Here is a 16,843-nt window from a genome sequence, read left to right as displayed (position 1 = left end):
TTCAATTTTCATTTTTTTTACTTTCTCTTTATAGTGTCTGCTGCTTCTCTTGCTACTCCACAGATACCAGTCAGTGGACACCCAAAGCCCCAAACACCAGTTACTTCTGCATCCCTTACATCTGGCTCTTTGACAACATCTGTTCTTCCCACAGCTAACACTGCAACAGTAGTTGGTACCAGCCAAGTGGCTGGTGGGAATACACAGCCAATGTCTGTTTCACTTCAGTCTTTGCCAGTAATCCTGCATGTACCTGTTGCAATGTCCTCTCAGCCTCAACTCCTGCAAGGTCACACAGGAACTTTGGTTACTAATCAGCAATCTGGCAGTGTTGAATTTATACCTGTCCAAAGCCAATCAAATGTTGGCAATCTAACCAAAACCCCTTTGTCTCTATCATCAATTAATTCAGCAAAACCAAACAACCCTTCAGTGTCCAGTTCAAGCATTCAGAGGAACTCTCCAGCTAGTGTTGGCTGTTCAATAGGGACAACTCTTGCAGTGCAAGCTGTAACAACAGCACATCCTGTTGCACAAGCCACAAGGACTGCTTTGGCTACTGTGAATACTTCAGGAATATATACTCCTCCCATCAATAGGAACGCCATACAGATGAAGATTCCCATATCAGCCTTCAATACTTCAGCTCCTTCTGAAGTAAATACTACAACACCAAGAATTGGTGAGTTGTTTTCATTTTTTATGTATTTACATATGATATTTAGAAACTGCCTATCTTAATCAAATGTGTATGTGTGTATATATGTGTGTGTATGTATATGTATTTTAAACACAATTTTTTAAAAATTTCAAAAGGTAAATTGATTAAAATTAATTAAAAGATGAAGGAAGGGCTTTCAAAGGACTAACCAGCCCCATGCCTATGTGCCTCTCAGGTGAGGGTGCAGAGCCATGTCTTTTCAGGAGAGTTGCAGTCTGTCTGACCTCCAGGGGAATAATGTCCCATAGAGTGGAGGCAATGGCAGGGAAGACTCATCACCTAGACTGGGTGTTGGCAACCTGCGGCCCCAGAGACGTATGGAGCTCTTTTGTCCCCCTGCTGTGGCTCCCTGTCGCGTACCCTGAGAAGGTAAGGGTGATGGCAGGGATGGAGACTCGCTCTGAACTAGAGGGAAGCGCCCCTGTACTTGCCTCTCTTCTGGCGCTTCTTAGTGCTGTGCATACCTCGGTTGCTTAAGGAGACGCAACTTGCTCTCCGCCCCGAGATGCTAGCCCAGGCTGGCTGTGGCCGATGCTCTGTGTCATAATGAGAAGGAGGGGACACCGTCTACAGCACAGAGCATCGGCCACACTGACCCAGGCCAGCGTCTCGTGGCAGAGAGCAAGCCTCCTGTCTCCCCAAGCGCCTGAGGTGCGTGCAGCACTAAGAAGCGCCAGAAGAAGCCTCTGCGAGATGAAAGACAAGTACAGCGGTGCTTCCCTCTCATTTGGAGCAAGTCTCCATCCCTGCCATCACCCTTGCCTTCTCAGGGTACACAAGGAGTGACTGGGAGGAGAGGGTGGGGCCAGCCCGCCAAATGTGAGCTCCAGCCGGGGGGAGGGGCGACGATGTCAACGAAAGAGAAAGAAAGAAAGAAGAAAGAGAAAGAAAGAGGGAGAAGAAAAGCAAATGAAAGAGAAATGAGAGAGGGAAGGGGAGAAAAAGATAGAAATGAGAAAATGATGGAAGGAGAGAAAGAGGAAAAAAAGAGAAATAAATGAGAGAAAAGGGAGAGAGAAATGAGAAATTAAGTATCGGGTCTGGCTGGGGTGGGGCAACTCTATCCAAGATCACAGATGATAAACTCCTGGATATAGAGGTCTACTCATAGCCATTCGGTCTTACTAGGTTCAGCTGAAGCCTGTTTTCCCCATTCAGGCCCCCAGAGGTTCCAGGCACTGTGGAAGAATATCCATAACATCAATCTTTTCACCCAGGACGGAGATATATAATTGGGTATCATAAGCATACTACTGATACCTTATCCTGTGGTGATCGATGATCTTGGCAAGTAGTTGAATGTAGATGTTAAAAAAGAGCAGAGACTGCATTGAGCTCTATAGCAGGCTGTCTCTCTCTATCAACAATGACATTACTGGCCTCGGAGGAGGGAGGTGAACCAGTACAAAATTGTTCCACCCACTCCAACTCCATAAGTTGTCCCAAAAAGACACCATGATGAATGGTATGGAAAGCTTCCGAGAGGTCAAGAATGGAAGGATGGCTGTACCACCTCCTTGAATTGGACTTGGAAGCAAACTGGTGCCCAGTGCAGTTTGTGGAGCAAAGTCTCACATGTGCCTTTCTTTGGGTGCCTAAAATTGCCTGTACAGCTACATTTGTACCATCTGAAACTTTCAGATACTTTTCAAGGACAGCTCCATTTAGAGCTTCTTGCAGTAGTCCAAAGGACAGGGCATGAATGACTGATCAGAGAGCCTCCCTATCCAGGAAAGTGTGTAACTGGCACACAAAACAATGCTGAATAAAGGCCCTCCTAGCCACAGCTGCCACCTGTTTTTCAAGCAAGAACTGTGAATCCAGGAAAACCCCTAGGTCTGTCTGGAATAATGTAACCCCATTCAAGACCAAAGATAAACTGAATATAGAGTGGCCTAGCCACAGCCATTCTGTTCTATCAAGGATCAGCTGAAGCCTCTAGACATTACGAAAGAATGCCTGTTGCATCATGCACTTAACCTGCAACAGATAAAGTAGATACAAAAAGTGCACACATCCCTTTAAAATATCAGGTTTTTGAGATGTAAAAATAATCAGATCAAAATAAATCACTTCATAATTTTTCCCACCTTTAATATAATATATAAGCTGTAAAATTCAATTCAATTGAAAAGCAAACAAATCTTTTAGGGGGGAGAAGAAATTTAATGTTTTTCCTGCATTTTGCTATTAAAATAGTTACATGTCTTTAAAGCATATTTGTAAGGCAATGCAATGAAGTTGTTCCTTGATCTCCTTAGAGAATCAGACATCCAGATTGTTACCACCTCCACCACCAGCAGATAATATAGCAAATAAGAAAGCAGCTGAAGTGCCATTGCAGGTATGCTGGTTTGTTTGTTTTTATGGAGACTACTTTATTTTCCTTTCACTCAACAAATCAGGTCATGTGTTATAATTATTTATTGGGCACATAATTTACTTTTTATTTCAGGCTATTAATAAAAAGTAAATGTTACTTATTCCTTATTATTTATTTATATGACATAATTTTTGAACAACAGAATCCGTCAATCCTAGAGCAGTTAGCAGTTCTTTTATACAAGCGACAGATAATAGTAGTAACGATTAGAAAGTTGTTCAAATATTACAAAGTTCCCATCTATTTGTTAGCCAAGGTGGGGTTGGAGGACTCCCAACTGCTCTGGCAAGAGCCACATCTTATGCGGGGAACATCAGTTGATAAATTATGTTCAAATTGCTAGGCTAGGTGATTCAACTTTTGGGTTAACTGGTCCATATGGGAAGCTGATAGATTCAGATCGGGGTGGGTTTGAAATTTACTATCTATTCTGTGGGTGTGGCCTATTTTGTTGGTGTGACAGTTGTGGGAGCGTCTTGGCGGTCATGTGACTGGGTGGGCATAACTAAGTGGGTATGGTCATGTGATTGGGTGGGCATGGCTAACTCGATGTCACTCACATGGAGGGGCACCTACCCTGGCTTCTCCTTGCCCCTCCCCTCCCAGCCAGTCCTCGCCTGTCTTGCATGTTATGGTGGGAGGGGATGCATTTTCAAAGTCATCCTCCCATTGATAGGATGAGATTTTGCTGTCAGAAGACTGCCTGATGTACGTTTCCAAATATTGTTTATCACCATTCTCTTGGTAAGACTCAGTGGGGAGATTTATAAAGAATAACAGTTGAAATGGACCTTGGAAGTTTTCTAGTCCAACCCCTGCTGAAGTATGAGATGAGACCCTATACTATTATGGACAAATTTCTTCTTAAAAACCTCTAGTGATTTTATACCCACAATTTCTGAAGGCATCCCATTTCTTTAATTCTGTCAAGAAATTTCTCATTTCTAGGTTGGATCTGTTTGATATGTTTCTGTCTCACAGTTACTTCCAGTTGAGCCAGCCACTACCTATTCTATACATTTTTTCTTGCCTCTGTAAAATCTTACTCTACTCTCCATTAAATTGCATTTTTGGTGAGAACAACCTGAACAGCGGCGGAACTTCCTCCCCTCCCTCTTTTGGGGAGATTTACAAACAACTTCCAGCCAGGTTCGCCCTGCAGCCTCACCCACTCGTGCCGGCAGCTCTTCCCTGGGCAAGCTTTGGCTTTACCTTCCTCCCACAGCTGGTGGCAGAGAGGAAGGCTAGCCAGCTTCAGCAATGCCCTGTGTGCCAAGTCCCAATCTGGAGCTCTCCATACTTGGTGGTGGTAGCAGTGGGGGGGCACGGTCCGGTTGTTTTCATCGGCAAGAAGGACTGTAGAGCTGGCAGTAGGGAGTTTTAGTGCATGGCTTGAGCACGCTAGTGGCAGTGGCGGGGCATCCCCAAATTCCCAAGGGTTTTTAGCACACTGCTTGGGCACGCTGGCGGCAGAAGTGGTGGAGAGGCATCCACGAAGCCCCCTCCAGCCTCAGCTCCTCTGAAGAAGCCCCGCACCCACTTTCTTCTCTTTGAGAAGTGCCATTTTGCAAGCTGCTACTCAAAGAGAAGAAAGCGGGCATGGGGCTTCTTCAGAGGAGCTGAGGCCAGAGCAGCGTTGAAGCCCCCTCCAGCCTCAGATGTGCCGGCAGCGGTAGGAGAGAGAGGTTGCCTGGGCTCCCTGCCATCCCGGTACTGTGCTGTGCTGGGGAATTCTCCTGTGTGGACGTACCTCAGAGCAGCGGCCGCAGAGCACATCCTGCCTTCAGGGGGCCCAGCTGAATCAACCGCAGCGGCACCAACAGATGGGGCTGCTGCACATGTGCACCGCCTCCTCTCCTGGAGCACTTTCTTCCTTTTCCCGCTGCTGGTTGGTGGCCCATGATTGATTCGGCTGGGGGAAAGGCTCCCCGAAGGCAGGGTGTGCTCTGCCATTGCTGTTGCCGCTGCTGCTGTCGGGTGTGTCCATGCAGCAGAACTCCCCAGCATGGTGTGACCAGTTCCGGGGAGGGCGGGATATTTTTTCTTTTCGCGAGTACGGGGGCATGGCCAGGCCACCATCGCTACCGGTCTTGTCTGGTATACCAGATTTTTACTACCTCTTCTGGCATACCATATCGTACTAGGAGCAACCCACCTTTGGTATATACACAACAGCAGTTGAAGTATTTAATTTGAATTCTGAGTCATTTTGTCGGTGGTAGGGACTATTCTTAAATTTAAACTAGATAATTCTTTAGAAGATTAGCTTACTATATAACACATAACTGAATGTTTAGATTGCTAAGAATATTTATAAAAACAAATATGCAGTTTCTTCTACCTAGAATCATTTTCATTATTATAAGCATATGTCTGTATTTTTTTCAAAGCGATCACGGACACTGTAATTGTAGAAAAGTATTTTTGTTTAAAATTTTCATCGCTATGTGCTGTTTTATGTGTTAAAATGTATAGAGTGATTTAGCATTCTTTCTAAAACAACTTCTCACAGTATTATGAACATATTTATTACTTTTTCTTAATTTTTTAATTTTGAATCCACAAACCAAATTGTGTTTTAGTTGTAACAAACCAGGTACAATATTTTAGAACTGTATGGTCATCTAAAAACATTTAATCCAAACTATTATTGTACAAAAAAAAATTAAGATGGAGTATTCTGTAATACAAAAATTAAATTGGCTATTCTTTTCTATGTTTCTACTGTTTAGAAATATGCCACTATTAATCAAGGTTTTTGCAAGGCTTTCTAGTTCTTAATAGACATTTCTTTAAAGCATTCTAGTTCTTAATATTACACGTGTTCAGCGTTCTTAATCTAGGTATTTTTTATTATGTCGCATCAAATTAGTTGTATTAGAGTTAGCTCCACTAAAACTAATTGTACATTTCAGTAGAGTAATTAAAATCCCATGGATCTCTGTATGAATACTTTGTCATTTTTAACACTCTTAAAAGGGAATTGAAAACCTATTATAAATAATGGGTGTGGGTAATATTTTGTTTGTTTGCTTGCTTTTTACATTTTCCAGACTGGAAAAGTTACAGGAAGTACTGGAGCTGGAGTAATTGATCTCACATTAGATGATGAAGATTTTGGTTCTTCTCAAGGTAAGTGAAAAAATATACTTGACCAAAAATAGGATTTGGTTAATGGAAATAAGAATAAGCTATGTTGCAACATATTAATTTCAGAAGTTATTAAAATCAAAAGTAAACATTTGTTAATTAAAATAATTTTACCATAAAACATTGTTCAAAACAATGTTTTAGAGTTTTAAAATTTCATGATAACACATAATGCATCTGATTACTGCAGCCCATGAATGTTTATGCCTTCATACATTTATTTGCCCAAGATATTAGTAAACATTTTTTTTACTATTGCAGAGTTCTTATATGAGTTTTCTCTTGAAAAATGGCAGAAGTTGCAATTGATGTAAAATTTAGTAGCCAGACTTTAAAAAAATGTAAGGTATGGGGATGATAATGCCTTTACAAAGTCCACCCACTAGTTGCTTACTAGACACAATTTAAGATTCCGATGCTGAGTTTCAAAGTACTAAATATACTTGATTATCTGCCATTATCTGCCTGCTTCCTATGAATTGGCCAATAGACAAAAGGAAGGAGAGGCAAACCAAGATAAGGAAGAGAAGGTAGGGAGCACCTGGCTATCATGAACAAACTTAAAGAATCCAAGAACAAGTTATACAAGAGTCTTCATGAAGCTTGTGGAAGTCTTTTCTCTTATCTTTGAAAAATCATGGAGAACAAATATAATACCAAAAGACTGTAGTGGGACAATGTTTGTTCCTATCTTCCAAAAGAGGAAAAGGAAAGCTCAGGAAATTTCAGACTGTTCAGCTAGATGTTATTTCCAAGAAATCCTTGAACAAATTTTTAAGCAGTTGATTCATGGGCATTTGAGAAAGAGTACATGGTTTGGCAGAACCCAGCATGGGTTTATCAAAAATTAATCATTCCAAGTCATCTAAACACCAATTTTGATAGAGTGACAGTTCAGGAATTCAATGGACAAAGTGTATTGAACAAAGTGTGCCATGAAAGTCTAGTGGAGAAGGTAACAAAGTATTAACAGGATTATGCTACCATTAGATGGATACAGAAATGGTTGAACAGTCATCTGTAAGAAATGCATATCATTTGGATGAGGGGAAAAATGGGGAACTCATCAAATTTGCAGATGACAGCAAGCTGGCAAGAATAGCCAACACTCCAGAAGATTGGCTAAAGATACAGAAGGATCTTGACAAACTTGAACATTGGGCACTATCTAATAAAATGAAATTCAACGGTGAAAAGAGTAAGGTTCTACATTTAGGCAACAAAAACGAAATGCACAGGTACAGTATAGATGGTGCCTTGCTCAACAGTAGTAACTGTGAAAGGGATCTTGGAGCCCTAGTGGACAACCATTTAAATATGAGCCAGCAGTGTGCAGCAGCTGCCAAAAAAGCCAACACAGTTCTAGGCTGCATAAACAGAGGGATAGAATCAAGATCACGTGAAGTGTTAATACCATTTTATAATGCCTTGGTAAGGCCACATTGGAATACTGCATTCAGTTTTGGTCACCACGATGTAGAAAAGATGTGGAGAATCTAGAAAGAGTGCAGGAAGAGCAACAAAGATGTTTAGGGGACTAGAGACTAAAACATATGAAGAACGTTGCAGGAACTGGGTATGTCTAGTTTAATAGAAAGAAGGACTAGGGGAGACATGATAGCAGTATTCCAATATCTCAGGGGTTGCCACAAAGAAGAGGGAGTAAAACTATTCTCCAAGGCACCTGAGGGTAGAACAAGAAGCAATGGGTAGAAACTAATCAAGGAGAGAAGCAACGTAGAACTGAGGAGAAATTTCCTGACAGTTAGAACAATTAATCAGTGGAACAGCTTGCCTCCAAAAGTTGGGAATGCCCCAACACTGGAAGTCTTTAAGAAGATGTTGGATAGCCATTTGTCTGAAACGGTATAGGGTTTCCTGCCTAGGTAGAGGGTTGGACTAGAAGACCTCCAAGGTCCCTTCCAACTCTGCTATTGTATTGTATTGTATAATATTAAAGAAAACAGCTTTAACAACCATGTTCCTGTCTTAGCAACTGCAGTGATTCATTTAACAAGTGAATCTTAAGAAAATCATAAAATGGTACAAAATTCACTTAACAAATGTCTTACTTAGCAAGAGAAATTTTGGACTCAATTGTGGTCATACCTCAGGGACTACCTGTACATGCACAGGGCTTAATAGAAGATAACCAGTATCTTGAATCACACTTAGAAGCCAACCTCTAACTAGCACACCGTACAAGCAATAATGTCACATATGCATAATGAGGAATGTCCATCGTTGTTTATGCCAATGAATTCTGTAGCTCCCAAGAAGTCTTCAAGGGCAGTTCCATATAGATAACATTACAGTAATGAATTCATGAGAGTAATCAAGTGACTATCTAAATGAGGTGATCAACTGTCTGAAGGCATTCTGTTCCAGATAAGGGCACAGCTAGCACTCTAAAGACATCTGTGCAATCTTTATCACAGTTGTCATCTATTCTTCAAGCAGGGTCCAAAGATGGGCCCAAAGGCCCAAATATATATCTGCAGCCATTTGATTTTGTCCTGATTGAACCTGGGTCTATTCTTCCTCATCCAAATCTACATCGCCTCCCGATACTGAGAGAGGACTTTGACAGAATCACTTTGTTGGCCTGGGATTGAGTTATAGTTGAGATATTATCACAAAACGGACATATGGCATTACCTAGAGGTTTCATGTAATGTTAGTATGGAGTAATGCCATTGAGCCCTGCAGTAACCCACAAGTGAGGCATTGTGCACTTGATCTCTCCACATAGCCTGTTGACACTAATTGAAGTTGGCCACAAATTGGAGGAGAACCACCACATAATGGTACCCCTTGCTCCCGAATGTTTCAGCCAATCCATAAGAATACCATAATTGATGACATCAGAATAAACAGAGATCAAAGAGCATGATAAATGCGCTACCTCCATCCTGGATGTGTCATAGATCATCAGCAAATGGGACCAGTGCTGATTCTGTACTGAAGCATAGCCTGAAGCCTAACTGAATTGGGTCTAGAAAAATCCATCCCTTCCGGGATCCTTTTGGAGCCTGAAGCCTAAGCGCTGTCTCAACCATTTTCATTAAGAAGAGACATAGACTGTTCATCTAGCAAATTTCTCCTCCTTTTTTCTATTCCTGAAGATTAATAGCATTATCTAATATGAATAGCAATAGTTATGTCAGAGAACCCTGACTGATCTCAGTTATTATTCATACTACAGGGAATGGTTTGGCATAAAAGATTGAAGATGGAGGCCAACAAACTATGCAGAATAATCAGAATATATGTCTTTATTTAAAACAAAAAACAAAAAAATTGAAGATGAATGGCAAATATTCTCCAGACTACTTGCATTTGAACAATACTAGACATTTTTCCAGATACTTTTTCTGTATTGGCTTTATATTCCAACAGATGGCAAGAAGCAGAACCAGAACCAATCTAACAACTCTGGAATGGGCCTATCAGTCCCAGCTATTGCTCGCCCCTTGCATCAAGTACAGACAACCCCTCTCCAACAAGCTGGTTTGCCAACAAGTGGCCTCTCACAAGCTACCATACATGTTCTCCCCACAGGTAATGTTGTTGTTTTTTAAAAAAATACGCTTTTAAAGCTTTATGTTGAGCATCTTTGTTGAAGGTGGAAGGAAGAACGGTCTTACTTGATTTGTTAAGAATTCACTAATCCTGTCAGATGAGACTTTATTGATTTTCATTGGTGCAGTGTGAATAACTTCTCTAACATGCAGAACCTTTATCCTTTACAGCTTTCAGTATATGCTCACATTGATTTTAAGCGACTAATAGTTCATTATAAAAAAATATAAATTTCAAAACAGTAAATTGTTGTAATTCTTTTAATCAATAGTGCTTCTGGGTTATTTAGAAACCTTCACATATATATAAAACTGTATCAACTGCAGACAGATAGGCTGTACCCAGTTTGCAAAATAGTGTGGAACATCTGCACCCTTCTTCTGAATCAGTGAAGCAAGAAACAGCATCCACACTTCTTCAGAAGATGTTGTCTAACAAACTTAGTAACATACGGGGTATCCAGTTTCCATTACAGCTAATTTTCAATTTAGGACCATAATTGGGGCTGGATTTTCAGTTGTAAGTCAAAATACTCAGATGACCAAACCCAAATTTACAATATTTTTTGTGGCAGTCATTGAGGAATTACCATAGTTATAAATGCCAAGTGGACTTTTTTTTGCTGGCAAATGAAAAAAAAACCCTGCAGATTATAGTCATATGACCACAGGATGCTGAAACCAATTGTAAAGACAATCCAGTTGCCTGGTGCTCAAAATATGGCCCTGTGATTATAGGGGATAGTGGTAAATAAAGAGCATAGTACAGTTCCAGGACTAGAGCATTTCACTCTGAATAAATAGCTATAAATTAGCCTCGGCTCCAAAGGAACCTAGAAATGGATTCTCTGTGTAGAAATATGGTGTCCTGTGTCCACACATGAAAATGCGCGCAAACACGCACACACACACACAAGTTTCAACATATTTATTTCACCGGTTAAGCCCCTTTGTCATTTCCAGGTCCCAGTTGCAAGTGCAGTCCTTCAGAAATCTGTTCCAACAAACCACAGTCCTCTTTGCTTCTAAGGCATAGGGGCAGGAGAAACATTAGCCAGGTAAATCACCCCAACTCTCCAGTTTTGAAGCACAGCACAGGCAAACTCAGTTCCACAAGTTCAAGGGACAACAAAGTCAATGGGAAGTCAAGAGGTTTAAGGCAAGAGGAAGTCAAGAGCATAAATGAAATAAATTGCAAACAGTTGTTTCCAACAACCAACCAATCCCCTCTGTCAGCTTAAGTCATTCCCAGCCAGTGTTTCTTGTTAAGGACAAGGTTGCTTTCTTATCATAGCTTCATTAATCTCCACTGTGCTTCTCATGGTTCAGCCTTGTCTGCAGATTGGGTAGGGGTGGCATCTGTTCCTCATTAATTAATCTGTTGCCACTATGCCTTGCCAATCTCTTGTTCTTCTGCTTGCATGGCAGCTGTTCATTTGATCAAACTCTCATCCCTCTCCCTGACATTAACCAGAAGTGCCTCCCTGTCAACAACAGCACACTTCATAGTCTCCAGAAGTCCCATGTCACCCCTTTCTGATGGCTCTGCTCTGGCTCATTCTCATCAGACCCAATCTCAGGTGGAGACATAACACTACTCCCCTGCATGGCCCTCTTTCCCGGGTGACTGTGGGTTCAGTTGCTGTTGGTACTTAGTGTGGAATTGATGGATTTAGTGAGGAGCATGGATATTCTCAGCATCTTCCCAGAAGTCTTCAAGGCTATAGCCTGCCCATTAACCAAGTGCTACAGGTGGCCACAAAACCAGCAAGAGTCCATGATATTCATCACCTCATATTCCAGCTGATCTTGTAATGTGACATGTGCAAGTAGTGGTGCCACAGGACAGAAGGGACTTGCACAATTGGTGAAAGACAGGGTGAACCCACAGGCAAGGAAGTAGTTTCAAATGGAACGCCACAGGATGTATGACCGCCTCTATAGCAAAGGGGCCCAAGAAACTGATCCAACTCCTTGGACGGCCACAAAGTAGGCAGATGCTGGGTGGATAGCCAAACCTGAATCTGACGGCCAAAGATGGGATGACGCATTGATGGTGGAGTTTTTAAAATACTTTTACAAGTTGACAGGTGGTCAGCAAACCATTTGCAATCCTCCTTCACCTTGTTTAACTGATGCTTTACAATTTGGTGCAAAGTAATCAATTCCTGGAGGAAACTAATCACAGCAATTACAGGAGAGTCCCAACAGCGCTAGAGACAAAAGGTACAGTTGAAATCTGTCATTTGCCAGGAAGGGTTGAGGCATGCTGAAAATTGTTATAAGCAAATTCACTGCCAACAAGTCCAACCAGTTGTCTTGCTGGAAGCTTACAAAAGAGTAGAAATATTGTTCCAGGATTGCATTCATTCGTTCTGTGTATCCATCCTTCTCTGGATGATAGGCAGAAGAAAGGTAGACCTGGATTTCCATTTTCTGGAGCAGTGCCTGTCAGAACGGGACTGTGAACTGAACCATGTGATCTGCCATGACTCGGGTAACCCATGTAACTGAAATATATGTTGGATGAATAGTTGCATGGTTTCCTATGTTGTCAGAAGTCTGGCATGGGATGAAATGGGCTATTTTGGTCAGCATATTGACTAAGATCAAGATCATTGTATATCTCTTGGAATCCAGAAAATCTGTAATAAAATCAAACAAACCAGCGCCCCAGAACCTCTAAGGGGGTGGCAAGGACTGTAACAATCTGGGAGTGGCACTAGTACTGTTTTTGGTTTATGAACACTCCACACAAGAAACCATATACCCTTTCACATTATGGCACCAAAAGATCCACAAAACCAAATGAAGAGTCTTAAAGTTGCTGGGTTGTGATGACCGTGATGTGGAAAGAGCCCCTGTAGTGGACCTGCAGGGACAAAACACACCTGCAGAAGTAGAATGTGTTGTCCTCACATGACCAAGGGTTAGGCTGTCCCCTGGTGTAACTCCCTTCACTGTGTCTTCATAAAAGGGTCTCACTGTTGCTCATCCCAAATCTATGCCCTCCAGTCCGCAGGCTCTTGATCAACTGCAAATTTGTCAGGAATGACAGACTGAGGCAAGAACTTACCATCTGCACAAGCGTATTCATAGTCATTGAGACCCTGTCTGCTTGCTGATTACGTTCACTTGGAATATGTTACCTTAAAGTTAAAACGGATGAAGAACCGTGACCATTAGAACTTAATATTTAAGCCTCTGCGCTGTCTTTAAATGTTCCAAGTTTCTATGATCCATCTGGACTTTAATCTGATGCTGTTCCTTTGAGTTGATTTCTCCATAATTCAAAGGTTAGCTTCATTGTTAGAAGCTCTTTATCCCAGATGGTGTAGGGCTTCTCTACTGAGTTTAAATTATGGGATTAACAGACACAAGGAAATAAGCTTCTATATGGTGCAGCAGCTTGCAACCATACTGCAACCACTACAATATCTGATGCGTCAGTCTCAACAACAAAAGATTACATGGGGTCAGGGGGTCTGAGCATAGGTTCTGACGTCATGTCAACATCCTTTGGAGAGATCTGGTGATACAGATCATGTAAATTGTGGTTAGTACAAATTGGTAAATGCTCATGCTTTGTGAAAAGCTGGTGTTCCTAGAGACACTGTAGCACCATGTGCGCATGGTCCCATTGCTCCTTCCGCAGTGGGAAGTAGATCAAAAGATTGTCACAGTATATAACTCCAAATTGGTCCAGTAGGTCTGGAACACATCATGCATAAATTACATTAAGACCCCAGGGGCATTGGTGAATGCGAATGATCGTGTACTGAAAATGGCCAGAAGGCTGTTTTCCATTCATCCATTCTCCTTGCAGATTTGCACTAAATTGTAGGCTCCTCTCAGGTTCATAAAGATCTTGGCCTGCCACAACTTCTCCACTTACTCAGAAATTGGGGGCCAAGGGATAATGGTTTTGGACCGGGTTTCATTAAGCCCCCGATAATTGCAACGGAAGGCTTAATTACTTGATTACTGAGACTGGCCCACTGCCAGTGAACGTGACCTATTAAGCCTTCTAGGCTGGGCTTCTTGGCGTTTCCCACTGGCAGTTTCACCTTCGTAGGACACTTGGCAGCCATATGACCCCATCCTCTACAATAAAGACAAAGGCCTTCCTGTCACTGACACTCCTTTTCCACCTGTGACAAACCTGAGTGGCCTGAGCTGCTTGACGTAATGCTGTGCCTGGGGATGTCAAAAAAAAATGCACGCTCATGCGTGGAACGGGGAGTCGGGTGTGCATGTGGGGGGAAACATGAGAGGGTACAGCTCCATCCTGCAGCCCATTTTTGGTCCCAGGAGACTGCAGGGAAGCCTGCTAGGCCCAAAACGGGGCGCGAGGAGGTCACACACGCATGCACAGAGGGGCAGGGGGCACGGAGGGGTGTCATGCGTGCACTGCGTTATGGGTGTGGGCATGCTATCGCGTTCACGCACTTTTGTCATGCGAGAACAAAAAGGTTAGCCATCGCTACTCTATACAATACCACGAGTGTTGCTCAAGCCATCCTGGTTCACAGCTTTTCTGCAGATTTATAGGGAAGTGGTTTTGCAACTCCCTCTCTGAGAAGATCTGCTGTCCTGGAAAATTAAGACAACATCCATGTCAAAGAACATTGAAAAACTATTATCGTAGTAGTACTTCCTGCAAGAAAATCCTTTGCAGAGATTCTGTGTTATCTTCACCTGCTCAATACTAACAAGGATTTCTACATAATCTACATTGTACTTAAATTGTTTTTCTCCCTAGCATCCCTTCTTTTCTTTCCTTTCCTGAGCTTCTCTTGTATTAAAATACATAAGACAACAATCTTAGTGAACTTTAGCTTTTTTGATAGATATTCCATCATTTTGTAGTCTTTGATGCCTGCACAAGACAATGAAAGTTCCCACTCTATCACATCCTCTGTATAAACAGATCACACTGCATTACAAATTGAAAATCCACATATAACTAAGTGTTTCCTTCAAGAGAAACGTATTGTCTTTGGTTCTCTCCTAAAGAGGACCACAACTTAAAATAAGCTTGGTACTTGGTACATAGTTACAATATTTTATTCACAGAGATTAAGATGAAGATAAACAACTTGTCTCTTAAGATAAAGATGAACAAATAACTTGTCTCTCAAGTGGTCCTTGAATGAACAGTTGTACATTTACAGAATGTAGTTCATCTAGTTCAGTGTGGCGAACCTTTTTGTAAAGGCGTGCCAAAATCGTTTGTGCGTGCCCACACCCACAATGAAATGTGCCCCACCCACCTGTGCATGCATACGTGACCCCCCCCCAACATGGGGGGGGGAGTTTTCACCCTCAGGCTCTGGAGTCTTTCCTGAAGCTTGGGGAAGGCGAAAACAGCCTCCCCTCCCCCCCGATGCCCCCTGGAAGCCAGAAACTGATCGTTTCCAAACTTCCGGTTGGCCCATTGGGCCTGTTTGTCACCCTCCCCAGACTATGGAGTCTTTCCTGAAACCTGGGGAGGGCGAAAAACGCCCTCCTGGAGGCCCTCCGGAAACAGATTATTTCCGAACTTCTGGTTGGCCCATTGGGCCTGTTTTTCATCCTCCCCAGGCTCCAGAGGCTTTCCTGAAGCCTGGGAAGTGTGAAAACGGCCATCCCAGCCCCCCAGAAGGCTGAAAATCAGCTGACTGGAGCTGATGGCTCGCATGCCGGCAAATATGGCTCTGTGTGCCAGAGGTTCGCCATCACAGATCTAGTTTCTGCCATCCTGCACTTGTTTCTGATAAATGTTTTACCTCCAGGACTGCTTCATTGAACTGAGAGAATTGAAGGAAAAGTAGCAGGTATATCTCTAGTCATATATAAAGAGGTAGGCTTTCCATCAAAACCCAGAAATAACAGTGGGAATCAGAATGCTGCAACAAAAATTATGTTTGCATTTAGAGTTGATAGTTGTTGATTTTTTTCACCATTGTAATATATTGGTTTATTTCTTATGTTACAGTGTTTTCCTTAAAAAGACAACAGAATGACATTGAAGTTATGACTGTTAGAAACTTGTGAATCACCAGCATTTTTTATCATTACATTGACTGCAGATTGCTGTAGAAATAACCACACCAACAAATCCTATTCTAAAATGCCAACATGATTGGGCTATTAAACTGGTTTGATTCCATATGTTTTCTATGTTATTGTTATGGTTGTTCACACATCAGCCAGATGTTTAGACCAAGGGTAGGCACATGCTGCTTGATGGGACTAAAGATATTTGCACAACAATGTGAAGTCATAGCTGCCATTTCTTTAAAAGTTTTTTACTATTATTTTACCTCTCTTAGCCCAGACAACTGTGAATGTAACACATCGCCCAGTGACTCAGGCTACAGCTAGACTCCCAGTACCAAGAGCTCCTGCTAACCATCAAGTAGTCTATACTACTCTTCCTGCACCATCAGGACAGACTCCTGTGCGAACCACTGTTATGCAGAATTCTGGTTTAAGGCAAATCACCCCACAAAATTCAGGTAAGAAGCGTTTTCAAAAATACATTTGTAAGCTGTGAACTGAAACATAATTATCAGTTGCTAATAAAAACACGATAATCATAAAATATGTTGAAAATATAAATCTCAATTTTTAAGGTAGTAATTTTTTAAACTTTTAATTTGGTTTCTGATTCAATAGTTTACTAGCAGATATGTATGGTTAAATTTGATTTCATAAATGTTTGACATGAAAAATAGTTCAACCAAAAACATTTAAAATGTTTATAACATAGATATTCAATATATTTTTGTGCTAGCATGTCACTTTGCGACTTCATTCTTTGGATAGTGAAATGGGTGGCATATAAATTTAATAAATAAATAAAAATAAACTCAACTTGAGTTTTAATTAGATTTTTCTGTTGTCCTGTCTGATTTCTTTAAAAATAATTAGTGGATTGCAAGATCACGTAACTACCACAACCAGTAATGCCAGGATTGCAGTAATTAAGCAAAGCAGTTACATGGCGTCTCGCTTCACAACCGC

At 41.7% G+C, this 16,843-nt stretch overlaps 1 protein-coding gene across 8 annotated transcripts in view; it reads left to right on the top strand.

The window, feature by feature from the left end:
- The window catches only part of ATF7IP (activating transcription factor 7 interacting protein), a 287,553-nt gene that overhangs the window by 268,776 nt on the left and 1,934 nt on the right, over nt 1-16,843 (top strand). For all 8 annotated transcript variants that reach the window (XM_087723261.1, XM_087723259.1, XM_087723258.1 and 5 more), the window contains exons 9-13: nt 35-682; nt 2,983-3,065; nt 6,158-6,236; nt 9,654-9,815; nt 16,150-16,335. In XM_087723261.1, the coding sequence (XP_087579387.1) occupies nt 35-682; nt 2,983-3,065; nt 6,158-6,236; nt 9,654-9,815; nt 16,150-16,335 (1,158 nt within the window). The remainder of the gene's footprint in view (nt 1-34; nt 683-2,982; nt 3,066-6,157; nt 6,237-9,653; nt 9,816-16,149; nt 16,336-16,843) is intronic.

The sequence above is a fragment of the Thamnophis sirtalis genome, unplaced genomic scaffold (assembly GCF_051295495.1).
Source record: "Thamnophis sirtalis isolate CommonGarterSnake01/CBP01778 unplaced genomic scaffold, rThaSir2_p1.2 scaffold_9, whole genome shotgun sequence".
Classification (NCBI taxonomy): Eukaryota; Metazoa; Chordata; class Lepidosauria; order Squamata; family Natricidae; genus Thamnophis; species Thamnophis sirtalis.
The sequence above is the reverse complement of the archived record's forward strand: the minus strand, read 5'-3'. Positions and strand labels throughout refer to the sequence as shown.